General features: G+C 59.5%; 1 protein-coding gene and 1 long non-coding RNA gene across 2 annotated transcripts; both read left to right on the top strand.

Annotated features, from left to right (window-relative positions):
* Positions 1 to 8,829: 8,829 nt before the first annotated feature.
* Positions 8,830 to 13,229, top strand: LOC127547034 (collagen alpha-1(I) chain-like). The gene is made up of 6 exons (XM_051973890.1): positions 8,830 to 9,069; positions 9,228 to 9,453; positions 9,836 to 10,836; positions 10,956 to 11,096; positions 11,435 to 12,688; positions 13,197 to 13,229. The coding sequence occupies exons 1-6, from the start codon at positions 8,830 to 8,832 to the stop codon at positions 13,227 to 13,229; spliced, it is 2,895 nt and encodes a 964-aa protein (XP_051829850.1).
* A 2,777-nt stretch (positions 13,230 to 16,006) lies between these two features.
* On the top strand, positions 16,007 to 17,478 carry LOC127547222 (uncharacterized). The gene is made up of 2 exons (XR_007950099.1): positions 16,007 to 16,852; positions 17,018 to 17,478. It is a non-coding gene; the product is annotated as an uncharacterized LOC127547222 (long non-coding RNA).
* The last annotated feature ends 8,161 nt before the right edge of the window (positions 17,479 to 25,639 follow it).

Raw genomic sequence — 25,639 nt, 5'->3', positions numbered from 1 at the left:
TGTCTCTATTGAGTTTAACTCCATGGCATCTCCATGTCTGTTCTCCGTTCTGCCCTGGGAGTCTCCCTCCTCCTCCCACCCCTTGAATTCTGACCATAGCTCTACTGTCTCTCTCCCTCCCCCCCAAAATGCTCCTCTCTGAGCGAAATATCTCAAATCCCCTCCCTCCTCGGTCACTTCCTCTGGACACTCTCTAGCTGATCCGGGTCCTCCCTAAGCTGTGATTGGCAGCCAGGACCAAACCCCAGTGTAATCTCCAGCAGGCTCATCAGACAAGACTTCCTGTGACGAGGGAAATGCGAGGAAGAGGCAGAAATGAGGAAGGATAAGAGCATTCAGGAACTATTAGAGCCCAAACTTGCAGGAGCCAGGGATCAAGGGGGAAACAAGGACCCCAAAGGACTTCCTTTGCCAAAGGAAGATCATCTCATGACCTCCTTTTTGGTGGCATTGTTGACACTCCCCCTGCATGGAGTTGGGTTAGGGTTAAGGGTGGGAGTCGGGAGTTAGGGTTAGAGTCGGGAGGTGCGAATTTAGGGTTAGGGTTAGGCTCGCTGAGTGACTGCAGAAGGCAGAAGTGATCTCCAAGTGCCACCAGCACGCCAGGATAAGTCACTCAGGATGATGGCAGTGGCTGAATTTAGCCAGACTTTGGCCAAGCATTTGGTCAAGCCTTTCTGAGGTTATTTGTGCAGGAAAGATGCAAAGAAAGCCCCTCAATGGTCATCTCATTAGCTGGCCCAGGAACCGGCTGATTGGCTGGAGTGAAAAGTGGCCCGTGGGGGACATGGTGAGGCCAGTGTTCAGGAGGAGCCACGGTCAATGGGCCTCAGACCTACAATGGCTGTGAGCTCCTCGGCACAAGCAGGGAGGGATTTGTGGTGACTGTGACCCTCTGAGCACTGGGTCATTTTAGCTTCCATTTCTCTCACTGACTCCTCAGTTTCCCCTCGGCTCAGTCTACAGTGGAAACTGGGAAGAAGGTGCTCTCATCTGCCCGGCCCCAGCCCTCAGGGCCCAGCCAAATTGTGCTCCCAGACTGGGCACTGCCTCTGCCCTCTGGTTGCTCCTGGGGGGCCTTCTGATGTTCCCTAGCAACCAGGAGCCCAGGAAATCATTGGCTGCTCCTGGGGTCCTTCTGATGTTCCCCAGCAACCAGGAGCCCAGGAAATCATTGGCTGCTCCTGGGGTTCCCCCAGCAACCAGGAGCCCAGGAAATCATTGGCTGCTCCTGGGGTTCCCCTAGCAACCAGGAGCCCAGGAAATCATTGGCTGCTCCTGGGGTCCTTCTGATGTTCCCCTAGCAACTGGAGCCCAGGAAATCATTGGCTGCTCCCGGGGTCCTTCTGATGTTCCCTAGCAACCAGGGGCCCAGGAAATCAATGTTGGACTCAGCTGACTGAACTCTCTGCAAAAATCACTTAGACAAAAAAAGGGCTAATTCTACAGCCATCCCCATCAAGAGGGACCGGCCCCTCCCTGGTGGGGGTGCTTGGGAAGGAGGTCTCTATACGTGGGGCCAAGAAGCCATCCCCTGTGGAGTCCCGAGAGTGAGGATGGCCTGTGTGGCCTCTGGACCTCCGGGTCTCGGCGCAGGGCCCAGAAGGCCCTTTGGGGCCATGTCCTGAGCCTCTGCTCATGGGTCACACTCCTGCACCCTCAGGCTCTTTCCAGCTCTGACCCTGCATGGGTTCTCTGTTCTAAGCTTCTCTCCCCTTGGATGTTCTCTGCTCGGCTGGCTCTGTTTTCCACCCCTCCCTGGCTAGGAACTTTCAGGACTGCGCAGGCCCCTCTACTTCGAGAATTCTCGGTTCCCAGGCCCGGCTCCACAATTCTATTCCGGGGTTTCCTCTGCTCTGGGGTCCCTCCTGACTGCGAGCTCTCTCCCAGCTCGGGAATTCTCCAGTCTGCAGTTCCCGTGGGCTCTGACACCAAGGGCTCTCCCGGCCCTGAAGAGGCTGGTCAGTCCCAGGGAACCCCAGCAGGGGAGACCCTGCCTTTCTGGGCCTCCCAGAGGGGAGCTCGAGATCCCAGATACCAGGGCTGGAGGAGATCTTGGAGACCACCCAGTGCCTCGATTGGCCCCTGGTCCAGAGAGGAGCCCCTCAGGGGGGCCTTGTGCTTGGGCCCGATCAGGGGTGGGCTGAGCTCCCGACTCTTGGACCGTCATGCCCCAGTGGCCGGAGGCTGGGGGTGGTGGCTCCTCACGTCCCCAACCTGATCCAGTGCCCTCAGCCTCTTTAGCTCTGGCAGGGGCCAAGATGGCTCCATCACCCAGACAGTTGGGGGGTAAGGCTCCCAGTCCTTGCCCTTGCTCTGGTCAGACCTCCCGAATGCACACTGCCCCCGTGGGGAAGCATCTCGGCCTGGTCCCCCCCAGATCTGGGGGTGCAGCAGCTAACAGAAATGCCCTGAGGGGCCCCTCTCCCTGGAGTTCTCGGGGAGGGCCGTTTCTTGCCTGAGAGCACCATGGCTTTGCGCCCTTGGCACGGCGGGGGCGGGGCCGGGGAAGGGCAGTCGGGAGCGTTCCCATGGCGCGGGCCTCCTGCTGCCGATAGGGAGGCCGTGAGAAACGAGGGAAGACAATGTTATGTCTCCTGGGCGGAGGAGTGAGAAAAGTAACCTTGAACATGTTTGGATCAGGAAGGCCGCCCCCCCTCCCCCTCCCCACCTCGCCCCAAGCCCAGGAGCCAGCCTGGGACGTGAGGCAGGAGCTGGCAGGAGGCCAGGCCCCCCCCCCCCCCCCCCCCCCCCCCCCCCACCTCTCTGCAGACATGGCCCAGGTGGGAAAACGAGGCTCAGAGGGCAAAGCTCCCGAGACGGGCAGAGCGGAAAACCCGGATTTGGAACCGGCCTTTCTTCCCTTGCAGAAATCTGGGAGGTGGGGGTGGGGGGAGGGGCGGGGGACTGGGACCCCCCAGCTGCGGACACGGGAGCCATTGACGCCTGGGCTCGAAGGCTCCCTTAGAGGCCTCCTCTGAAAGTAATGGCGGCAGCAACAGCAGCTTCCTGCCACACGGCCCTGAGCTGGGGCCCGAGACAGTGGGGGCAGCGGAGCTGGTTGTGGGTCTGGGGCCTGAAGGAGGGGAGTCCAAGCCCGAGGCTGAGCCTAAGGATGGGGATGAACCAGATCTGCCTCTGAGGCTCAGTCTGGGCCAAGGCTGGGCATGAGCTGGGTCTGGGCCCGGGCTGAAGCCCATCTGGGCCTGGCGGTCCCGGGCCTGGGCCCAGGCCTGAGTGTGACTCGGCCCGGGAAGGCCGGCCCCGTTCTGAGGCCAGTCTGGGCCTGGCGGTCCCGGGCCTGGGCCTGAGTGTGACTCGGCCTGGGGAGGCCGGCCCCGTTCTGAGGCCAGTCTGGGCCTGGCGGTCCCGGGCCTGGGCCTGGGCCTGAGTCTGACTCGGCCCGGGGAGGCCGGCCCCGTTCTGAGGCCAGTCTGGGCCTGGCGGTCCCGGGCCTGGGCCCAGGCCTGAGTCTGACTCGGCCCGGGGAGGCCGGCCCCGTTCTAAGGCCAGTCTGGGCCTGGGCCCCTGTTGGAGCCGGCCCTGAGTGTGGGTGGGGCTTTGGGGGCCCCTTGTTGGGGGTACCTCGCTGTAGGGGAGGGGACTCTCTTCCACTTGGGGGGCCAGGAGAGCCAGCCCCAGGACTCTGTGACGTGGGAGCGTGGTGCGCGCTTCCCAAGCTTCAGATCCTTTGGATAAAGGATTTCATCGGGTCCTCCCCTTGCCCTGAGAGCCGGGTGCCCATTTCACAAACGAGGAAAGTGAGACTGGGGCGGGGGGGGGGGGGGAGGACAAGGTCAGCCAGAGGAGGAATGGGATCTGACCCCCGAGCTCCCTTTCTTGGCCCAGGGCAGCCAGCTGAACCCCATCCCCCCAGGCCGCCTGAACGCTGCCCTCTGCAAAGGGAGGGGGGTTGGGGAGCGTCCCGGCTGGTGACCGCCCTCCCGGAGTTCAGCTGGGGGCTGGACATTCGACCTCCGGGCTGACAATGGCCGGGAGGCCCCAGAGTGCCCGGCCCCGGGCGAGGAGCCGCCATGTGATGCCCAAGGGAAGCGCGAGAGCAGCCTGTCAGGCCCCTGAGGCCCACGGCCTGCGAAGGGGGCACCGGGTCGGAGCTCACCACCGTGGTCTGAGGCAGCTCGCCGGAACCTGTCTGTCCGATGGGCAGCGGGTGGGCCCTGGAGGCAGCGGGTGGGCCCTGGAGGCCCCCGACTTCAAATCTGGCCTCGGACACTTACTAGGGTGCGACTCTGGGCGAGTCATTGAACCCTGTTTGCCTCAGTTTCCTTGCCTGTCAGATGACTGGAGAAGGAAGAGGGAGCAGCTCCGGGGTCTCTGCCAAGAAACACCTCGAGCCTGTCCCTGGGCGCCCAGCGGTGTCCTCCACAACAACAGGGAGGCTCTGGGAGGGATGATGAATTCAGGGTGGGCTTCAAACGCCCCCGGGACACCCTGGCAGTGAAGACAAAGGCCAGGGCTGGCTCTCTCTGCCGGGGGGTCGGCAGCAGAGATGAGCTCACCCCGTGACAGAACCCGGGGCCCCCCAGAGCCCCCGACTAGGGCTAAAGGAGCCCCTGAAGGGGGAGGGGGACAAGGGCAGTGCTCTGAGTCAGCCAGCATGGCCTTTCACTCGGCAGATGAGGAAACTGAGGCTCCAGGGGGAGGGCACCTTGCCAAGGCCATCGGAGAGTCAGCGTAACCGGGGGCTGGGCCCCCGCTGCGACCCTGAGCCTCCCGGGAGGGCGGCTTTGTAGCGCCAGGATTCCACAATGTGTCCAAACAGAGCCCGGGCAGCTCGGTTCCCAGGCCGTGGTGACCTTGGCAGCTGAGAGGCAGGGAGGGAGGGAGGCCGCGGAAGGAGGAACAGAAGTCGGCCCGCCGGGCGAGGGGGGGGCAGCAGCCGGGGGGAGCGAAGGCAAGGGGGAGCAAGGGGGTTTGGCTGTGCCGGGTGGTGGGCACCCCCACAAGGCCCCCTTCCTGGGACGTTCGCCCCCACCTCAGGGCAGGGCACCCACATCCTAGACACGCAGGCTCTGGTCCCGCTTCGTCCCCTGCACCGGCCCAGCCCCTCCCCACACCGCGGTCTCTCCATCTTGTGAAATCAGGCCCCTTTGAGCAGCGGGCAATGCCCAGGACCACCAGACTCAGCATCGAGGGAGCCACCGTGAGCCTCAGTTGCCTTATCTGTAGAGTGGAGACAGCACAGGCTGACCAGGGGGAAGTGCAAACTTTAAAATTCTAGAAGGACGTGAGGGTCCGGGATCATTGTTACTATTTGACAGAAGGAGAAACTGAGTATTTGACAGAAGGAGAAACTGAGTCTCAGAAAAATTAAACCACCTTAGCATTCGAGAGCTGCCGGGGACTCCCTCACTTTACAGGGGAAGAAAATGAGTCACTTGCTTAGGCTCAGGCACCAGGGGTGTCTGGGGCAGGATTCAAACTCAGTCCTCCCGACCCCAGGCCTGGCTCCTACAGCAACAATCCCCCAAAGATCTAGGAAATGGGAGCCTGGCCCTTGGACGAGTCTGGCCCCCAAACCTCCCGGCTGTGAGGGGGGAGCGATGTGGCGGAGGCCCGATGGGGGGGGAGCGATGTGGCGGAGGCCCGGGGAGGGGGGAGCGATGTGGCGGAGGCCTGGGGAGGGGGGAGCGATGTGGCGGAGGCCCGGGGAGGGGGGAGCGATGTGGCGGAGGCCCGATGGGGGGGGAGCGACGTGGCAGAGGCCCGGGGAGGGGGGAGCGATGTGGCGGAAGCCCGGGGAAGGGGGAGCGATGTGGCGGAGGCCCAGGGAAGGGGGAGCGACGTGGCGGAGGCCCAGGGAGGGGGGAGCGATGTGGCAGAGGCCCGGGGGTGGGGGGAGAGCGATGTGGCGGAGGCCCGGGGAGGGGGGAGCGATGTGGCGGAGGCCCAGGGCGGGGGGGGGGGAACGATGTGGCGGAGGCCCGGGGGGGGGGAGCGATGTGGCGGAGGCCCGATGGGGGGGGGGGGAGTGATGTGGCGGAGGCCCGGGGAAGGGGGAGTGATGTGGCGGAGGCCCGGGGAGGGGGGCGGTGATGTGGCGGAGGCCCAGGAGGCAGTGCTGGACCTTCCAACCACAGACACAGGCACTTTCTGCCTCCTTTTCAGCTTTTCATTTTCAAAACGTTGACATTCACCTTCCCCACTTCTGTCTCCTTCCTCCACCCCCCCCCCCCTCCCCAGGGCAAATGAGCCAAGGATATTGGATCCGTTGAAAACAAAAACTCACCAAGAAAAGTCCTTCACACAGTGCCCAGCACACAGTAGGGGCTGGCCGAGGCGGCGCACAGGGCCCAGCGCACAGTAGGGGCTGGCTGAGGCGGCGCACAGTACCCAGCGCACAGTAGGGGCTGGGCGATTCACCATACACTGCCTGGCAAATAGTAGGGGCTGACCAAGTCTCCTTTCCCTTTGCTAGAGGTCCTCAGGCTGCGGGATGGGGCAGAGGGAGTCAAGGACCAGGTGTGTAGGGCCATCCGGGTGCCAGTCGGCACAGCAGCCCTATGGGCTTTACAGGAAGCCGTGTCTGTCGAGCGAGGGCCTTGCCCTTGGAGCCTTTCGGCCAATAGGGAATCCTGCTCCCTCCTTCAGATTAGAGGCCGGGCCCCTCTGGGAAAGGAGCCGCCCCTCTGAGCCTCAGCTTCCCCATCGGGGGAAGGAAGTGGGGTGGGATCGCAGGTAAGAAGCCCTCCATGTCACACCGGCGTCCCGTGTGCCCCTCCGGCCCCTCCTCGCCCTTTATTTTAATTCCATTTAATGAGCCTTTATTATGCACCTGCTGTGCCAGTCACTGGGCTAGAGACATGGAAAGCCACGTCAGGCTGGCGCCGAGGAGAGACGGGGGGGCTGGCAGAGGAAAGGCCTGGGTGCCCCGTGGTATGGCCCCTTCGGGCCCTCCCCTGCCTGCGGTGCCCTGACTGTGGTGCAGTCCCGGGGCCCCCATGTTTGAGTCGGGGAACGCTGGGGGAAATGTGTTTCAGGAAAGGAATCTGCCCCGGCTGGCAGAGAGCAGTGGTTCTGGTGGGAAGCTGCAGAAATCCAGAGCGAAGAGGGGCATTGTGGGACCAGGGCCCGCTGCTCGGGAAGGATCCACATCAAGGGGAGCCTGGCAGCCAGAAACTGGAAAGTGCACGGATCCTGTCAGTGGGAAAGGGCTGGGTAAACTGTGGCATATGAATGTTATGGAATATTATTGTTCTGTAAGGAACGACCAGCAGGATGACTACAGAGAGGACTGGCGAGACTTACATGAACTGATGCTGAGTGAAACAAGCAGAACCAGGAGATCATTATATACCTCAACAACGATACTGTTTGAGGATGTATTCTGATGGAGGTGGATCTCTTCAATAAAGAGAGCTAATTCAGATCAAAGATGGACAGAAGCAGCTACACCCAGAGAAAGAACACTGGGAGATGAATATAAACTGCTTGCATTTTTGTTTTTCTTCCTGGGTTATTTCTACCTTCTGCATCCAATTCTCCCTGTGCAACAAGAAAACTGTTTGGTTCTGCACACATATATTGTATCTAGGATATACTGTAACCTATTCAACATGTAAAGGACTGCTTGCCATCTGGGGGAGGGGGTGGAGGGAGGGAGGGGACAAATCGGAACAGAAGCGAGTGCAAGGGATAATGTTGTAAAAAATTACCCTGGCATGGGTTCTGTCAATAAAAAGTTATAATGTTTAAAAAAGGGGGAGCCTGGGCTGCCCTCCCCTGGCCCCAAAGTCCCCAAGTAAGGAGGCAGGAGGACCAAGATTTCAATCACCCATACGCTTATTAAACGCCAGCTGGATGCCGGTCTTACTGGAGACAGTGATGCAGGAGCCTGACCCTCAGGGAGCCCACAATCATTGGGACAAGGTGTAAACAGCAGGGGCGGGAAGTGTAGGGGCGGGAAGGGGCATGGGTCTTAAGGGCTGGCCGCTGGGCACAGGCCATGGTAGTGGATAGGAGCGGGCAGGAGGGGCATCCAGGTGGAAGATGGGGGAAAGCTTAGAAGCAGCGGGCCCTCCGTCCGCCCCCAGCAGGGCCCTCCGTACCCACCACACGCCTAACAAGTGGGCAATCAGCCCGCGCTCCACGGTGGGATGCCCCCTCCCCGCTTCCCCTGCCCGGACTCCGAGATCCCGGCTCTCCTGCCATCGAGCTGCCTGGGGGGCCAAGCAAAGCCATGGCATGTGTCCCTACCTGGCCAGGCCCTTCTGGCTGAAAGAACATCTGGGGAAGCGAAGAGTAGCAGTGAAGAGCGGGGGCCACAGTGGCTACAGACAGCCCAGAGACCCCATCTGCTCCCAAGGAGTCCCCAGGGAATCCAGGCCCAGTCAGTCTGTCCCGGCAGGCCCTGGGGCTCGAGCGGGGCCGGACCCGCTTCCCTGCCTGCCAGGGTCCGGGGGCTTTTCTGGCAGCTGCTCTCGGACGGCCCACCTGGCGAGCCCCTCTTTTCTGGCTTCGCCCCCGGATTTGTGGCCCATCGGGGGCGAGCCCTGCCTGACTAGTGGGGCTCAGGAGAGGCCGAAGAGCCGGCTCAGTGCTCACTGTCTCACCCACAAAGCTGCGCCGAGGCCTTTGTGTGCTCAGTCGGGCAGCCTGAAGGACAACCCCCCCTTATCTGACTGCCTCTGAGCAGACCAGACCCACCTCAGCCGGGCTCCTGCTGCCTCACAGAGCGGCCGGCGGCCTCTGGGGACTGGGACTCGGCTAAGAGGGGGCACGGGGCGGGGGAAGCGCCTTTGGCGCCCGTGTGCCGCCGTCTGCCCGAGGCCGGGGGGGGTCATCCAGGGCTGGCCCCCAAGCCCCCGGATGGCTGAACACTCATCCCGAGGACCCCGAGGGCTGGGGAACCGAGCCCCAAATAACACCCCCGCCCCCGAGGCGCCAAACGTCCCCAAAGGCCCTTTGCACACATCAAAGGCATCCTTGCCCTCCATCTCCCCGACATCTGTCAAAATCATCCCAGATACCGGGGCCAAAAGCAACAGTGGTGACCTTGCCCGAAGCCCTGCGATTGTCCCCGACGAGCCAGGCACAAAGCCGCGTCACGTGTGGCAACAGGGGGCCTGGGGGAGGGGGCTGCTCCTCCCGCCCGGCTTTTGGAGCCGACGGGGAGACCCCAGGAGACCCGCGTCTCTTGCTCCCCGGGCCAGGCAGTTGTCGTTTTTGCCCTCACGAGACCACCCCCCTGGCCTCCCTGCCTCCAGTTTCCTGACCCTTTCCTTGCCCCCAAAGGCGTTCTGCTTCAGATGCTTCCGCTCTGCTTGGACACATGGGAACACAAGTCCTCAGGGGGAGAGAAAGGAGAGCCCCCGCCCAGGACGGCCCCAGCCGGCCTCCGTGGTCTGGAAGGAGCCGGCCCCACGGCCGAGCCCAGGGACTGGGGCTCAGGGTCCTCACCGCCAAAGCCCCGGAAACAAGATGGGGTCACTGGCACCGAGGGGATGGTCCCCGGAGAGCAGAGGAGGGCGCTAGAGAGACCTGGGGACGGATGACAGCAAGGGGGTAACGGCACATAGAGGGAGGGTCCTAGCAGCGGGCCGGGGGGAGGAGGGGGCGGCCAGGACGGGCTCCGGGGGGGAGGAGGGGGCGGCCAGGATTCCCAGCTCTTTGCCGAGGGTCAGGGCCGCGGTCCCGCACTTGCCGCGAGCTTTCTGTGATGGCTGGGGTCATTTTCCTCACATTTCTCCCTTTTCTCTCGTTCATTATGGGAAGAGGCCCGGGAGGCCGAAGGGAGGCCGGCATGGGAAACTGTAGGTAACATGAACAAAGAAGGCCACGGTTTATTTGCCAAAATCAGCCGGATTTCTGTCAGGGAGAGCTGCGGACAGTGCCCAGATCAACGCCTGGAACAACGCTGGAAACGCCAACGTGAGTCATGGGGATGGAGATTCCTTGGAACCGGAGCTGTCCCATCCTAACGGCAGTGGCCAAGTAAGGAGCAGGTGCCCGGGGGGAGCGGGTGCCCGGGTGGGGAGTGGGTGCCCGGGTGGGGAGCGGGTGCCTGGGGGGGAGCGGGTGCCTGGGGGGGAGTGGGTGCCCGGGGGGAGCGGGTGCCTGGGGGGAACGGGTGCCCGGGTGGGGAACGGGTGCCTGGGGGGAACGGGTGCCTGGGTGGGGAGTGGGTGCCCGGTGGGGAGCGGGTGCCTGGGGGGGAGCGGGTGCCTGGGGGGGAGTGGGTGCCCGGGGGGAGCGGGTGCCTGGGGGGAACGGGTGCCCGGTGGGGAACGGGTGCCTGGGTGGGGAGCGGGTTCCCGGGTGGGGAGCGGGTGCCTGGGTGGGGAGCGGGTGCCTGGGGGGGAGCGGGTGCCCGGGTGGGGAACGGGTGCCCGGGTGGGGAGCGGGTGCCTGGGGGGAGCGGGTGCCCGGGGGGAACGGGTGCCTGGGTGGGGAACGGGTACCCGGGTGGGGAACGGGTGCCCAGGTGGGGAACGGGTGCCCGGGGGGAGCGGGTGCCCGGGGGGAGCGGGTGCCCGGGGGGAGCGGGTGCCCGGGTGGGGAGCAGGTGCCCTCCCCCTGCCCTGGGGGAGACGGCTTCCTGGAGCACTGAAAACCCCAGGGCCGAGACCTGAGCGAAGCCACAAAGGCCGATTTGGGGGCAGGGGAGGACACAGGCGACATCCACAGACCCGTCCCGTGGCCGTCCCACCGAGGAACGGGCAGCTCTTCCCCGGGCACCAGGAACGGCCCGCGCGCCCACCCACGCAGCCAGGTCTGAAGGAGCCCCGGCCCAAGCTGTCCCCGAGCCGAGGAGACGCCAGGAAAACCCCAGGCCCCGTTGGCGCCTCTGCTCCCAGCAAAGCGCCTAACTTCTGGGTGCCTCATTTTCTTCTCTATGTTAACAAGAGCTAGCGAGCCGGGAGCTCCCTCCCCTCGGCCCCCAGCTGGCCGGAGCCAGGCCCAGGGGCCACCTTTGGGACTGGTTTCGGGGGCAGAGACGGCCCACGGCTGGCGCGTGTGAGCCTCGGGCCGCCCGCGGGACGGTGCTGGACCAGTCCCGGCCCTGCCTTCGGTCCCCGTCTGTGAAACGAGACGACCTGCGGCCTCCGGCCCCCCTCCTGCTCCTCCTGGAGCCCGCTGGGAGATGGGGACCAGACCCCCCCCGGCCCGGCGGGGGCAGGGGAGCTGCCCAGAGCCGTAGGGCCCCCGGGCCGGGCCTTGGCGGGGGGAGGAGCTCTCTGCATCACTTATCAGTCCCTAAGCAGGCTAATCTCCCCATCACGGCCCCAGTTATCAGTCAGTCGAGGTCTCCTTTGTGAGAGGCCCCGGCTTCCGAGAGGAGATTGTGGAGGGAGCCGCAGAGCGAGCTGCCCATTAACCAGGGAGCCCGGCCCGGGCTGCCCAGGGAGAAGCCGAGGGGGCGGCCCCGGGGCCATTGTTCGGGCTGATCTGAGCATCAGGGAGGGCCCCGCAGGACTTTGGCCCCGAGCACACAGACCAGTCTCCGGTGGCCCTTGGCGCGCCCTGCGCTCGGTGCCCTCGCCAGTCACGGGCGCCCCAGCCGGCGCTCCTCCGGTCAGCGAGTGTGGGCCCCCCAGCCCGCAGCGGTGCCCAACCTACGGGCAGGGCCCCTGTGCCCCCTGTGCCCCCCGGCCTGCAGTGGTGCCCAACCAACGGGCAGATCCCTGTGCCCCCTGTGCCCCCCGGCCCGCAGCGGTGCCCAACCAATGGGCAGGGCCCCTGTGCCCCCTGGTCTACAGCGGTGCCCAACCAACGGGCAGGGCCCCTGTGCCCCCTGTGCCCCCCGGCCCACAGCGGTGCCCAACCAACGGGCAGGGCCCCTGTGCCCCCTGTGCCCCCCGGCCCACAGCGGTGCCCAACCAACGGGCAGGGCCCCTGTGCCCCCTGTGCCCCCCGGCCCACAGCGGTGCCCAACCTACGGGCAGGGCCCCTGTGCCCCCCAGCCCACAGCGGTGCCCAACCTACGGGCATGGCCCCTGTGCCCCCTGGTCTACAGCGGTGCCCAACCAACGGACAGATCCCTGTGCCCCCTGTGCCCCCCGGCCCACAGCGGTGCCCAACCAATGGACAGATCCCTGTGCCCCCTGTGCTCCCCGGCGGTGCCCAACCTACGGGCAGGGCCCCCTGTGCCCCCCGGCCCGCAGCGGTGCCCAACCAATGGACAGATCCCTGTGCCCCCTGTGTCCCCCGGCGGTGCCCAACCTACGGGCAGGGCCCCTGTGCCCGGGCACTGGAGAAGCGCCTCAGGGGCCGCCGCGCCTCTGGTTGTGCTGAGACCGGCCGGGGGGAGCCCAGGGATCCACGTCCAAACCTGGCCCCGCGGCCGCTGTTCCACGGGCGACCCTTCTCCGAGCCCTCGAAAGGGAGGCACCAGCGACCTTCGGCCCGGCCTGGGTCCCGCCTCCACCGCACTCAGTCTGGGGGGGGGGCAGAAATAGGGGAGGGGGCAAAAGGAAGGGGGAGGGGCGGCCCCGTCTGCCCAGTCAATGGGTACGACGACCACAATGGTAACTCGGACGGCATTCACGCGTCGGGGCCAGCAGGAGGAGCCACAGAGCGCCGGGCCTGGGGCCAGGGACTCTGCCTCAGTTTCCTCCTCTGTCAGCAGGAGAAGGAAACCGCCAAGAAAGCCCCCGACGGGCCCCAGGGTCAGAGGGCCGGACCCCGGGCACACGTAGGCAGCGCGACTGCAGCCGGGGCCTCGCACGTAGGGTCGGTCCGGCCCTTCCCCCGGCCCCGGAAGGGCCTTCACTTACCCGGGTCACACAGGGCTGGGCCTCGTGCCCCACGACCACGGAGGGCCCGGCCAGGGGAGGTGGGGGGGGTCTATAAGGGGTCGCCAGGGACGCGAAAGCCAGAGCAAAAGAGGAACATGGCGGCCGGGCCGGGGTCGGACGCAGGGGGGGCTTCCTCTCAGTGGCCACCGGCTGCAGGGCCCGACAGCTGCCCCCGGGGGGGGGGGGGGGCAGAAATAGGGGAGGGGGCAAAAGGAAGGGGGAGGGGCGGCCCCATCTGCCCAGTCAATGGGCACGACGACCACAATGGTAACTCGGACGGCATTCACGCGTCGGGGCCAGCAGGAGGAGCCTCAGAGCGCCGGGCCTGGGGCCAGGGACTCTGCCTCAGTTTCCTCCTCTGTCAGCAGGAGAAGGAAACCGCCAAGAAAGCCCCCGACGGGCCCCAGGGTCAGAGGGCCGGACCCCGGGCACACGTAGGCAGCGCGACTGCAGCCGGGGCCTCGCACGTAGGGTCGGTCCGGCCCTTCCCCCGGCCCCGGAAGGGCCTTCACTTACCCGGGTCACACAGGGCTGGGCCTCGTGCCCCGCGACCACGAAGGGCCCGGCCAGGGGAGGTGGGGGGGGGGTCTATAAGGGGTCGCCAGGGACGCGAAAGCCAGAGCAAAAGAGGAACATGGCGGCCGGGCCGGGGTCGGACGCAGGGGGGGCTTCCTCTCAGTGGCCACCGGCTGCAGGGCCCGACAGCTGCCCCCGGGGGGGGGGGGGGGGGGCGTCCGACCGAGCGTCCCTGCACTTCCGCCCCAAACGGCGCCGAGGGGACCCGGGAACCATTGCTGCGGAGCTGGCGGGGCGCGGGGGCGGCGTTGGGGCTGCGGGGGGGCGTTGGGGTGCAGGGGCCACGGGGGCAGTGTTGGGGTGCAGGGGGCGTTGGGGTACAGGGGCCACGGGGACGGTGTTGGGGTGCAGGGGGCATTGGGGTACAGGGGCCACGGGGGCAGTGTTGGGGCCGCAGGGGGAGCGTTGGGGCCACGGGGGGCATTGGGGCACAGGGAGCAGCGTTGGGGTGCAGGGAGCAGCGTTGGGGTGCAGGGGCGGCATAGAGCCCAGGCCGGAGGAGCCAAAATCCCGGGCTTTGCCCAGGGAGCCGAGCTAGGAGAGAGGCTGGAGGTGCCGAGGGAAGGGCGCTGAGCCCGGGGCAGGGGCCCGGACCGGGGGCCAAGGGGAAGGAGGGCTCGGTGAGAGCGGAGACAGGGCAGGAAGGCCCCAAACCCGGCTGGAACCACCCAGCAAGGGCTGAGGGAGGGTCCGAACCAGGCTGTGAGGGGAGACAGGGAGGGAGGGAAGGAGCGGAGACCATGGCGGGGCCGGAGGCGTGGAGGGCGAGGGAGACTGGGGAGGAGACGGGGCCTCCCAGAGCTCCGAGACCATCGGACACCGCAACGAGCCTCGAGGAGCGGCTCCGGGGACGGGCTCTCCACAGGGAGGGGTCCCAGCTGCTCGGTCACGGGGAGAACCGGCTCCGGCCGGAGAGAACCGTGGGAAGGGAGCGGGCCCCAACGGGGCATTTCCACTCCCTGCTGCCGCTGGCTTCTGGCGCCTTCCCAGGCCATTTCCCCTCCAAGCCCCGCTTCTCTCGGGCAGCAGGAAAACTGCGCGGACGCGGCGCACGCTGTGTTCAACATATAGTTTAACATGTATGGGACACCTGCCGTCCGGGGGAGGAGGGGACGGAGGGTTTTGCAAGGGTCAGGGCTGAAAACTCACCCGGGCCCGTGTCCGGCCAATGAAAAGCTTTAATAAAAAAGAGAAGGAAAAGGCTCCGAGAACGTCACCCCCCCCCCCAAAGTGGCGGCTGAGGGGGCAGAACGCGGGGGCTGCTGGACTCGATGCCCCGGGACAGGAGCGGCCCAATGGTCAGTGCCGGGTTTGACACTCAGAGCTGCGGCCCCGGCAGAGCCCCGAACCTCCGCCTTCCTGAGCTACAAAGCGGGGCTGATGACAGCGCCCCCCTCCCAGAGGGCAACAGGCAGTCTCCAGGCTTCAGACCCCCTGCTCTGCGGGGCTTCCGTGGCAGAGGGCGGCAGCTGTGGGCACTGGGGGGCTCCTGGGAGCCCCTGTGAGGGGCGTGGGCTGAACTCGTGTGTGACCCAAACTCGGGAGGCCGGGGCCCAGTCTGGGTGAGAGAGGACTCTGGGAGTCTGGGGGCCCTGGGAGTCTGGGTGCGGGGGGGCCCTGGGAGTCTGGATAAGAGAGGGCTCTGGGAGTCTGGGTGCGGGGGGGCCCTGGGAGTCCAGATGAGAGAGGGCCCTGGGAGTCCGGGTGCAGGAGGGCCCTGGGAGTCTGGGGGCCCCTGGAGTCCAGATGAGAGAGGGCTCTGGGAGTCTGGATGAGAGAGGGCTCTGGGAGTCTGGATAAGAGAGGACTCTGGGAGTCTGGATGAGAGAGGACTCTGGGAGTCTGGATGAGAGAGGGCTCTGGAGTCTGGATGAGAGAGGGCTCTGGGAGTCTGGATGAGAGAGGGCTCTGGGAGTCTGGATGAGAGAGGGCTCTGGGAGTCTGGATGAGAGAGGGCTCTGGGAGTCTGGGGGCCCTGGGAGTCCAGATGAGAGAGGACTCTGGGAGTCTGGGGGCTCCGGGAGTCTGGATAACAGAGGGCTCTGGGAGTCTGGATGAGAGAGGGCTCTGGGAGTCTGGATGAGAGAGGGCTCTGGGAGTCTGGATAACAGAGGGCTCTGGGAGTCTGGATAACAGAGGGCTCTGGGAGTCTGGGGGCCCCGGGAGTCCGGGTGCGGGAGGGCCCTGCCAGGTGCCGGCCGTCCAGCTTGGGCTGCAGACCCCCAGACCCCGGGGGCTTAGTCCGGGCCCGGGCAGAGCCCCCGAGCCGAGCTGCCCCAGGCCCGGAGTTTGTGCAGAAAGGGTTAACGATCCCTCCCTGTGAGCACGGACGAGAGCCGGCTAACCTTGAGCAGGGGCTGCGATAACAGAGCGGGCCTGGCTATCTCTCCCTGGGAGAGCCCCCGAGGAAGGCCAGCTCTGCAGAGATAAATGCCCGCAGCCCCAGAACGCCGAGTTCTTCCTCCGATACTTTCCCCGGGCCCTTGACGCCAGCGGGGCGATAACTCTGGGCCCGCTGTCAGCGCCAGCCAATCGGCGCCCGCCCCCCGGGTCCCAGAGGCCGGGCCCCCGCCCCGCGGCCTCCCCCCTCCCCTGCGCCTCCCGGCTGTGCCTCTGCCAAGTCTCTGTGCGGCGGGCGGGACCTTGGCGCGCGGCGGGCACTGATTACGGGCCGGAGGAACTGGCTACATTGTTTGAGCCGCCTTCAGCCAAGGTCTCGGGCTGGCATAAATTGAGAGGGGCCGGGGCGCTTCTTCAGCCAGTCAGCTCCTGGCTCCCGAGCAGGTAAGGTCTCCCGGCCGGCGGCCGCCCTCGCCCTCTCACTCGCCTCCCTTGCCCCTTTCCCGCTTGGAGGCTTTGCAGGCCGGGCCCTCGGCTCCCACTCCAGGCCGGGCCCTCGGCTCAGGTAAGGTATCGGCCCGGTCCGACTCTGCGCCCAGGTAAGAGGGACGCTTCCCTGCCCCTGCCCGTTCCCCTCGTGCCCGGGCAGCCAGGGGGAGCCCAGGGGGCGAGGCTGCAGGCGGGCAGCGGGCCTTCCGTTTGTCCCCGAGCTTTGGGGCCCCTGCAGGCGACTGTGGCTCAGCGCTGGGGGGGCGTCCGGGAAAGGCTGGGGGGTCCCTGCTCCCCGGGGCCGTGAGTCCGGGAATCCTCGGGGTGAAGGAGTCTCCCGGCCCCCGACCACCCGCTCTCTCCCTGTGACCCAGGCGCCCTCGCCTCCATCTCCTCGCGGCGGTGACAGCCCAGCTCAGAATGGCTCGTGGTTCCTTTTTCCTATGCATATACTTCTTTGAGAATAAATTCTAAAGAGGCGTAGGGCATGGGAAAATGGGGCCACGGAGCTCCTCCTCCTCCTCCTCCTCCTCCGGACCTCGGCTTCCTCCTCAGCGCTCTCCCGGCCGGCCCAGCTCCTTCCTCGCCCCTTTCCTTCTCCTTCCTCCCCATCCTCCTCCTCCCCCTCTCCCCGCCTCCTCCCTGGAGCGCCCGCGGACGTCCAGCTTCACCCCAGCAGCCGCAGTAAGGTAAGAGGGGAGCCCCGAGCTCGGAGGCCAGCCTCCCGCGCCCTCCCTCTTCTGTTTGTTCCTTGGCCCGGAGACCCCAAGGTCCGGCCCTTTTCCGCCTCCTTGTTCCAGCCGTGGGCGTCCGGAGAACTCGGCAGGAAGATTCTCCTTCTGTTTCTCCCTCAGGTGGAGGTTCCGGCGCCATCCCCTTCGCTCTCCCTTCCTGGAAGCCCCCGCCCCGCCAAGGCCCCAAGGGCACGGCCCCTGCTTGGGTGAAGATGGGTGGGCAAAGTGGGGGCGCCTAGCGAGGAAGCCCCGGACGGGAGTCCGCCCCGGAGCCGGGCCGGGGGCTTGTGAGGGCACCGGCTCCAGTGAATGCCCAGGGCCAGGGCTCAGCTTTAGAACCCGGGGGGAAGGGGGTTATCCTGCCTGCACATGACTCCATGTGTTCAGTACCAGGACGGGACCATGGTCCAGAGGCACCGGGCCAGAACCTGTGCCAGTGGAGCTTTGGCCCCGGCCCAGCCAGGACCTCGGAGGGCCTGGCTTCTCGGCGTGTCCCTCCCAGCCAGGCTTGGGGAGGCTCCTCCGGGCCCCCAGACCCTCTTCACATGTGAAATATTAATAAAATCACGCTCCTTCCTGAACCTGTGCGACTTCTCTCTCATTTACTGGGTCTGGGCGGGTGGTATCAGGGCTCCGCAGACCCCAAGACAACTGGGGGGTGGGGGGATGAAGCACAAATTACCGATGCTGATGAGCAAGGGAGCTGAACCCAGAAAAGTCTCCTGACAATCAAAGCAAGGGGCCGGTCCCAGCACTCAGTCTGGGGTCAGCCCTCAGTGAGGGAGCCCCAGCTCCCGCATCCCAGCCTCAGCCCTTCCCCCAGCCACATTTAGGGCGGGGGGGGGGGGATTAGCCAGGCTGGCTTCCGAGCTTCACTTTCCCAGGCTTAGTGTCTGAGGGACCCGGGCTCGGGACCCGGGCTCAGAACCCGGCTTTCGGGAAATCCCCCAAAGTCCTGGCCACTGCGAGACCAGAGGACGGCAGCCTCCCTTCTGGAGGCTGAGGGCAAAGCCTCTCCTGCCCCAGGGGGCACCGACTGGGGCTGCCCCAGTGGGCCTTCCCCGGGCGGCCCGAGAGAAACAGCCCAGCGGCCTGCACAGGAGCCTGAGCCAGCCCGGCCACTGCCCAACAACTTGCAAGGGGCAGGGCCCATTCCCAGACGGCCTGGGGCGTCCACCTCACTTTCCTTTGCCACAATCAGCCCGGCTTCTCAGAGTGGAAGGATGTGGGGGCGCGGCAGGGGGGCGGGGGGAGGGCAGGTTGTGGCTTTGAATTCCTGAGGAGTGAGACGTGAAGGGGAGGGAAGTGGGTGGGAGAAGGGAAGGCACCTGGGGGCAGGGGGGCTGCCGCTGGAGAAGAGAAAGGGGCCATGTTGCTTCGGAAGGAACCAGCTGGAACCAAGCTGCCTTCTGGGAGACTTGGATTCCTTCCACCAGTATTCAGCCTCACTGCTAGGCAGCCAAGGTGGCAGGACAGGACAGGCCCTGGGACCAGTGGGAACTCCTCCTCCTCTTCCTTCTCTCCTCTTCCTCTCTCTTTCCTTCTCTCCTTCCTTCTCTCCTTCCTTCCTCCTCAGCCTCCTTCCCTCCTCCTCCTCAGCCTCCTTCCCTCCTCCTCCTCAGCCTCCTTCCCTCCTCCTCCTCAGCCTCCTTCCCTCCTCCTCCTCAGCCTCCTTCCCTCCTCCTCAGCCTCCTTCCTTCCTCCTCCTCAGCCTCCTTCCCTCCTCCTCCTCAGCCTCCTTCCCTCCTCCTCCTCAGCCTCCTTCCTTCCTCCTCCTCAGCCTCCTTCCCTCCTCCTCAGCCACCTTGGAATCACCCTCTGTCACTGATGAAGGGTCCGAGGGCGGAGCTGGACAGCGGCTGCCTCGCTGACCCACGGCAGAAGCCCAGAATTTTAGAGCCGCTGAGACCCGGATCGGGGCAGTGTGACTAAGCAAGAGCCCCCAAACCTCCCTCCAGCACGTGGCCAGAGAAGGACCCCTCCAGCGGCCCGACATCACCTTCTATTGTGGAAGGGCTTCGAGGGAGGGGAAGGGGAGCCCCTTGACTTGCTGGGCCTCCCACTCCCTCCTCTTCTGGGGAGAATTCTAGCCTCCGGGCAGAGAGGGGGCCCAGACCTTGCCAGAGGTGGGGCGGGCTGGCCACAGACAGCCACAAGGCCCCGCAGGCACTCGCTCAGGGACTTCGTTGGCTGATGAGTGAAAGCCGCTGCTCGGGGCTAATCCCGCTGGGCCACAACGAAGGGTGGGCACATTTTGTCCTAGAGAGATCTGTGACAACGTTGCAGAGAAGCGACACAGCGTGAGGAGGAAAGCTGGCCGAGCCTTCTTCATCAGCATTTTACTCCCGCAAATAGCAAGATTTTAAAAGGCTTTAAACACATTTTCTTTTGATTTGCTGAGGAGAATCACTATGGCGCTTAGTGCTGGGGAAAATTCCATGTTTTACTTAAACAGGATATTAACCCTTAGAGTGATTAAAGCACGGACGTCCTTTAGCCCAGAGTATTTTCAATAAACACTCATGCAGAGACTTTGTTTAGCACACACACAAAAAAATAAAATAAAGAACCAAATGGCCTTTTAGCAGAGAAAAAAATTTCCCAATCCCGAAAAAAATCAACTCTCTCATTTCACTGATGAGGAAACTGAGAAAGTCATCCCTGAGGCAAGGGATAGAATCCAAATCCTCACATCTGCCTCAGTTTCCTGCACTGTAAAATGGGAATGAAAATTGTACCCACCCCGCAGGGTTGTTCAGTGGGGATCAAATGAGGCAATATCTGTCAAGAGCTTACACAGTGCCTGGCACACAGCAGGTGCTTAATAAATCTGCTTCTTTCCTTCCTGCTGTTCTGATTTCCAAACCTTTGTTAAGAATCTACTCTGTGAACTGCTAGTATCTGAATACAGACTGAACTTTATTATTTTTCACTTTCTTTTATTCTTTTTTCTTGTTAAAAAAAAAAACACTGACATAGAAAGGTTTTCCCTGATCGTACATGAATGACCTGTCAGACTGCTCACCATCTGGAGGGAAAGAGGCCAGGATAGAGTTTGGAACTCAAAACATTTTTTCAAAATTTAAAAATTGCTTACACATGTAATCGGAAAAAAATAAAATTTTATTAAAAAATAAAGCTCTGGGTACAAATTTTAAAAACAAATAAATAGAAATTTAAAAGTCTGTCTTGCACCGAGAGCATTATTCTGGCTTCTGGAGATCCACAAATCAAGCAGCTTCTGTCTCACTGGGGTAACCCAGCATGTATATCCAGAGCCCGTTCCCTGCTCGCCCTCCGGCTGCCCCAGGGGCTGAAGCCAGTCAGGCACCCCTAATGGGCTCAGCAGCCTTCCTCTGTCTCAGACCACATCCACTGGTTACCCTCCTCTAGATCACTAAGGCCCTGCCATTTTCTCAACAGGGATTCCCCCAACATTGGTTCTCAACGAGACATCCCAAGGATCTCGTCCCCGTGAGCCCCCAAAGGCTCGGCTTGCCCCGACCATTCTCCCTCAGCAGCTCTCCACATCCCCTCCTCCTGGGAGGTTCACGCAGCCTATACCATTCCCCCCCACTACTGCTGTGGGTAGTTCCCAGTTTTTCCTAGGTTACTCCCAGAATCAGCCCTTCCCTTTCCACATCTTCTGCCGTCATCCTGGAGGACTTCAAGCATGGCGCTGGCGTCTCCTTCCGTGACCCGATTAGTTTTCCTAGCCTTGGTGCCCCCTCTGGTTCCCAAACTCCAAACGGGGGTCTCTGGCCACACTCTCCTATCCTTCCAGGGCTCTCACTCTTCCCCAGCCTCACTGCCACTTCTGGCCTCCGACTCTCCGAGGACATCGACCACTTCTGGCTTCCCCTCTGCCTCCATATAGCCCAATCCCCCGTATGATGCCGTCAGCTCCCCACCCCCTTCAGATTCTCGTCAGCCCTGGGGGAGCCGTGTCCCCCAAAGGTCTCAGGTTAGCTCATGCTGCAATGTCAACGTGAGATGGGGTTAGTCGGGTGGCTCCGCAGCAGCGCTCCCCGTCTGCCCCTCCTTGGGTCCCCCTTTTCTCCCCAGAGTGATCTTCCAAATCTTTATTTTCCTGTCTCACCAGCAACGTCACCCTCACTCCCTTCTCACAGGAGATGGCCCATCCTGAGCTTCCTCCGCCCATTCTTCAAAGGACCTCGGCAGCTTTCAGAATCTCCCTCCCTCTAGTCACAAAAGGGGAGGAGGGAATAAGCATTTAGCCAGCACCGACTGTGGATGGCCCAGGAACTACTTTAAGCACTTTTCTTTGCAAATATCATTTTAACATTGTACCCGGCAACAGCAAGATTATAGGACAATCAGTTGTGTCGGACGTGGCTCTTTCCAACAATGAGATGATTCAGACCAGTTCCAATGATCTTGTGATGGAGTCATCTATATCCAGAGAGGATTGTGGGAACTGACTGTGGGGCACAACATGGTATTTTCACTCTTTTTGTTGTTTTTGCTTGTTTTTTGTTTTCTTTCTCATTTTTTTTCCCCTTTGTGATCTGATTTTTCTCATGCAGCGAGATAATTGTGGAAATATAGATAGAGGAATTGCACATGTTTAATATATTGGATCACTTGCTGTCTAGGGAAGGGGGTGGGGAGAAGGCAGGAAACAAATTTAAAACACAAGTTTTTGCAATGGCAAATGCTGAAGATTATCTAACATGTCTTGAAAATAAAAAGCTTTAATAAAAAATATTATTTCATTTAATCCTCACAACAACCATGATAAGACAGATGCTATTACTAAGCTCATTTTACAGATGAAGAAACTGAGGCAAACAGATTAAATAATTGACTTGCTCAGGATCACCCAGCTAGTGTCTGTGAGGCTGAATTTGAATTCAGGTTTTCCTGACTCAGAGCTCTATCTACTGCATCACCAGCTGAGCCCCGCTCCAGTAAAACCCAAATAAATGAAGCTCCTTTTCTTGTTTACAAAGGATCATTTCTCCAGCAGGGGCCTGTGGAAGAACCCACCTCCAGCCTTCTCTAGACCAGGATCCAGTTTTCATTCTGTTTCCTGCACATGACCTTGACATTTTGTCCAGCTGGCCACTGTCCATCTTGACTCCCCTTCCCAGCCAGTAAGGGCAACATTAAAAAATGTTTGGTTTAACATTTGTAATATGGTCCAGAAGAAAATGGCCAAGTTAAGAAACACCGGTTGAGCCTTCCTTGAACTCTTCTGACCCTCACCACAAGCCTGAGGGGATGTTATCATCATCCTTATTTTTCAGCTAAGGACACCGAGGCAGAGTGACTTGCTCAAAGTCACCCAGCTGGCAAGTGTCTGAGGCTGAATGGGAACCTAGGGCTTCCAGACACCAGCCTAGTGCTCTGTGGATTCCGGTACCCCCTTGAGTCCCGGTGGGCAATAGATTTATGATGCTTCCAGGGCTCTGGAGACCCCACAGCTGACCCTTTGTCAGTCTTAGTCCACATTGACCTGGGCGATTTCTTTGTTCATTTTTGTTGTTCTCTTTGAATTTTACATCACTTCTGTTTCCAAATCCCCCCACTTCTCCTCCCTCCTTTCCCTAGCATCCTCCTTTGTTAGAATATCCGAGTTACTCTACCTTCTGACCTATTAACTTGCCTTACCTCCAGCCTCCCCCTTCCCCAAATTAGGACTCCCCCAATGCTATGCTATTCACCTTCATCCTCAGCCCCTTTGTCCTGACTTCCACACTGGGAACTAAAGCAATGCCTGCTGTGGTTGCCCGTGAATTAGAGGTGGGCAGAGGTGGGGAGAGGGAGGAGAGGAAAGAGCAGAGTGGGAGAGGGAGGCTGGCACCTGGTGTTCGGGAAGAGAAAGAACAGCTATCTTGGACTAGAAAGGGGGCGCAGAGCTTTGACATGTGTCTCAAGTCACTCTGGCACTCTCAATGGGGCAGCAGAGTTTCTGCCCTGCTACTTGGTAGCCAAGTGACCTTGGAAAAATCACAGCTTGTTTTCTCCTTTGTAAGATGAGGGGCTTGACCTTCACCAGGGCTTTCCCACTTTTTTTTGGTGTGACAAGGAAGCATTTGGCAGTAGTCTGGCCAAGTCTACCGACCTCTGCTCAGAATAGCTCTTTTAACCAAATGAGATGACATGTAATACACTTTGCAAATGTAAAATCCTAATATAATGCCAGCTGTTACTAGTTATTTACAGTATATCCTTTTCCCTCTTTTATGATCTCTGGAATACAGACCCAGTGGAGATCAGTAAAATTGAAAGTAAGAAAACTCTTGAATTAATAAATAAAACTAAGAGTGGGTTTTATGAAAAAAAAAAACACAACAAAATAGATAAACCAATTTGATTAGAAAAAGGAAAGAAGGGGGCAGTTAGGTGGCTCATTGGATAGAATAATGTTCTGGTTGGTTTTCTGGAGGTCTCTGGAACAGCCTTCTTTTTAGTAGAATAATCACCAGAGAATAGCCAGGTGTTAAAGTCCAAATTCTTTATTGTCTCCTTGTCTGGGGCCCAGACTAGTTGGTCTCAGTGGAAGAAACAGGCCAGCCACCACAGTGGTGTGAAATGGAGTGAATTTCTCTCCTTGGCTGCGAGAGCTTGAGCTCCTGCCTCTAGTCCTCTGTCTTCTCTGGCTGTATCTGGACCTCCAAAAGTGCAGGAAGGAGGAGAGCCATTAGGAGCCTGATCAAAGATGGAATGTCTCTGGCTATCCCAGCTTATATGCTCTATTTTAATGACATCATTGTAGGTGTGAATCTTGTAGAACTATATTAAGTACTAAGTTCATGTACTGAAGCAGAAAACTATTAATCACCATGCTAAACTGAATATCCATTGTCTTATCAATTCCACTGACTTAACACCTTGTAAGAATCCTTGTTTCAAGTACAGAGTTCTGGCCTATAACAGAATAGAGTATCAGCCCTGAAGTCAGGAGAACCCGAGTTCAAATAAGGTCTCAAACACTTAACACTTCCTAGCTGTATGACTCTGGGCAAGTTACTTAATTGCCTCAGCAAAAAAAAAAAAAAAAAAAAAAAAAAAAGGAAAGAAGAAAATCAAACTGTTAGTCTCAAAAATGAAAAGGAACTTTCCACCAATAAAGAAGAAATTAAAACAATAATTAGGAGTTATTTTGTCCAACTATATGTCAATAAATTTGATAATCTAAGTGAAATGGAGGAGTACCTTCAAAAATATAGATTGCCCAGATTAACAGAAGAGGAAATAATTTAAATAGTCCCATTTTAGAAAAAGTAATAGAGCAAGCTATTACTCGGCTCCCTAAGAAAAAAATCTTCAGGGCCAGATGGATTTACATGTGAATTATGCCAAACATTTAAAGAGCAATTAATTCCAATACTATATGAACTATTTGAAAAAAATTGGGGAAAGGAGTCCTATCAAATTCCTTTTGACATACACATAGTACTGATACCTAAATCAGGTAGGATCAAAACAGAGAAAATTATAAACCAATTTCCCTCATGAATATTGATGCAAAAATCTTAAATAACATATTAGCAAAGCAATTACAGAAAGTCATCCTCAGGATAATACAATATGACAAAGTAGGATTTATACCAGGGATACAGGGCTGGTTCAATATTAGGAAAACTATTAGCATAATCAACTATATCAATAACTAAACTAACAAAATCATATGATTATCTCAATAGATACCAAAAAAGCATTTGATAAAATCCAGCACCCATTCCTATTAAAAACACTAGAGAGTATAGGAATATATGGAGTTTTTCTTAAAATGATCAGTAGCATTTATCTAAAACCATCAGCAAGCATCATATGTTGATAAACAGAACCATTCCCAGTAAGATCAGGAGTGAAACAAGGTTGCCCACTATTACCATTACTACTTACTATTATATTAGAAATACTAGCTTTGGCAATAAGAGAAGAAACAGAGAATAAAGGAATTAGAGTAGATAATGAGGAAACCAAATTGTCACTCTTTGCAGATGATATGATAGTATACTTAGAGAATCCTAGAGAACCAACTAAAAAACTATTACAAGTAATCTACAACTTTAGCAAAGTTGCAGGATATAAAATAAATCCACATGAATCATCAGCATTTTTATATATCACTAACAAAATCCAACAGCAAGAGATACAAAGAGAAATTCCATTTAAAATAACTTTCAATAGTATAAAATATTAGGGTATCTATCTGCCAAGGGAAAGTCAGAAACTCTATGAGCAAACTATAAAACACTTTCTACAAAAATAAAGTCAGATCTAAACAGTTAGAAAAATATCAAGTGCTCATGGGTAGGCCAAGCGAATATAATAAAAATGACAATACTATCTAAATTTATTTACATAGTGCCATATCAATCAAACTCTCAAGAAATTATTTTGCAGATCTAGGAAAAAAATAGTAACAGTTTAGAAGAACAAAAGGTCAAGAATTTCAAGGGAATTAATAAAAAAATGAAAGTGGCCCAGTTGTACCAGATCTAAAACTATATTATAAAGCAGCAGTCAGCAAAATCATTTGGTACTGGCTAAGAAATAGAGTAGTTGATCAGTAGAACAGGTTAGGTTAACAGGACAAAATAGTCAATAACTATAGCAACCTAGTGTTTGACAAACCCAAAGACTGAAGGTTTTGGGATAAGAACTCACTATTTGACAAAACTGCTGGGAAAACTGCCAACTAGTTTGGTAGAAACTAAGTATTGACCCATATCTAAGATCATATACCAAGATAAGATTGAAATGGGT

Source organism: Antechinus flavipes, chromosome 2 (assembly GCF_016432865.1).
Source record: "Antechinus flavipes isolate AdamAnt ecotype Samford, QLD, Australia chromosome 2, AdamAnt_v2, whole genome shotgun sequence".
In the NCBI taxonomy this organism is placed as follows: domain Eukaryota; kingdom Metazoa; phylum Chordata; class Mammalia; order Dasyuromorphia; family Dasyuridae; genus Antechinus; species Antechinus flavipes.
This window is presented reverse-complemented; position numbering and strand designations above follow the sequence as displayed.

What these genes read in the sequence shown, in the direction of transcription:
- LOC127547034 (XM_051973890.1), top strand. Translation starts at nt 8,830, where the DNA reads ATGGCTGAACACTCATCCCGAGGACCCCGAGGGCTGGGGAACCGAGCC. An exon ending in CAGGCACAAAGCCGCGTCAC is followed by an intron (nt 9,070 to 9,227) that starts GTGTGGCAACAG and finishes CCCTGCCTCCAG; the next exon opens with TTTCCTGACCCTTTCCTTGC. An exon ending in GCAAAGCGCCTAACTTCTGG is followed by an intron (nt 10,837 to 10,955) that starts GTGCCTCATTTT and finishes TTTCGGGGGCAG; the next exon opens with AGACGGCCCACGGCTGGCGC.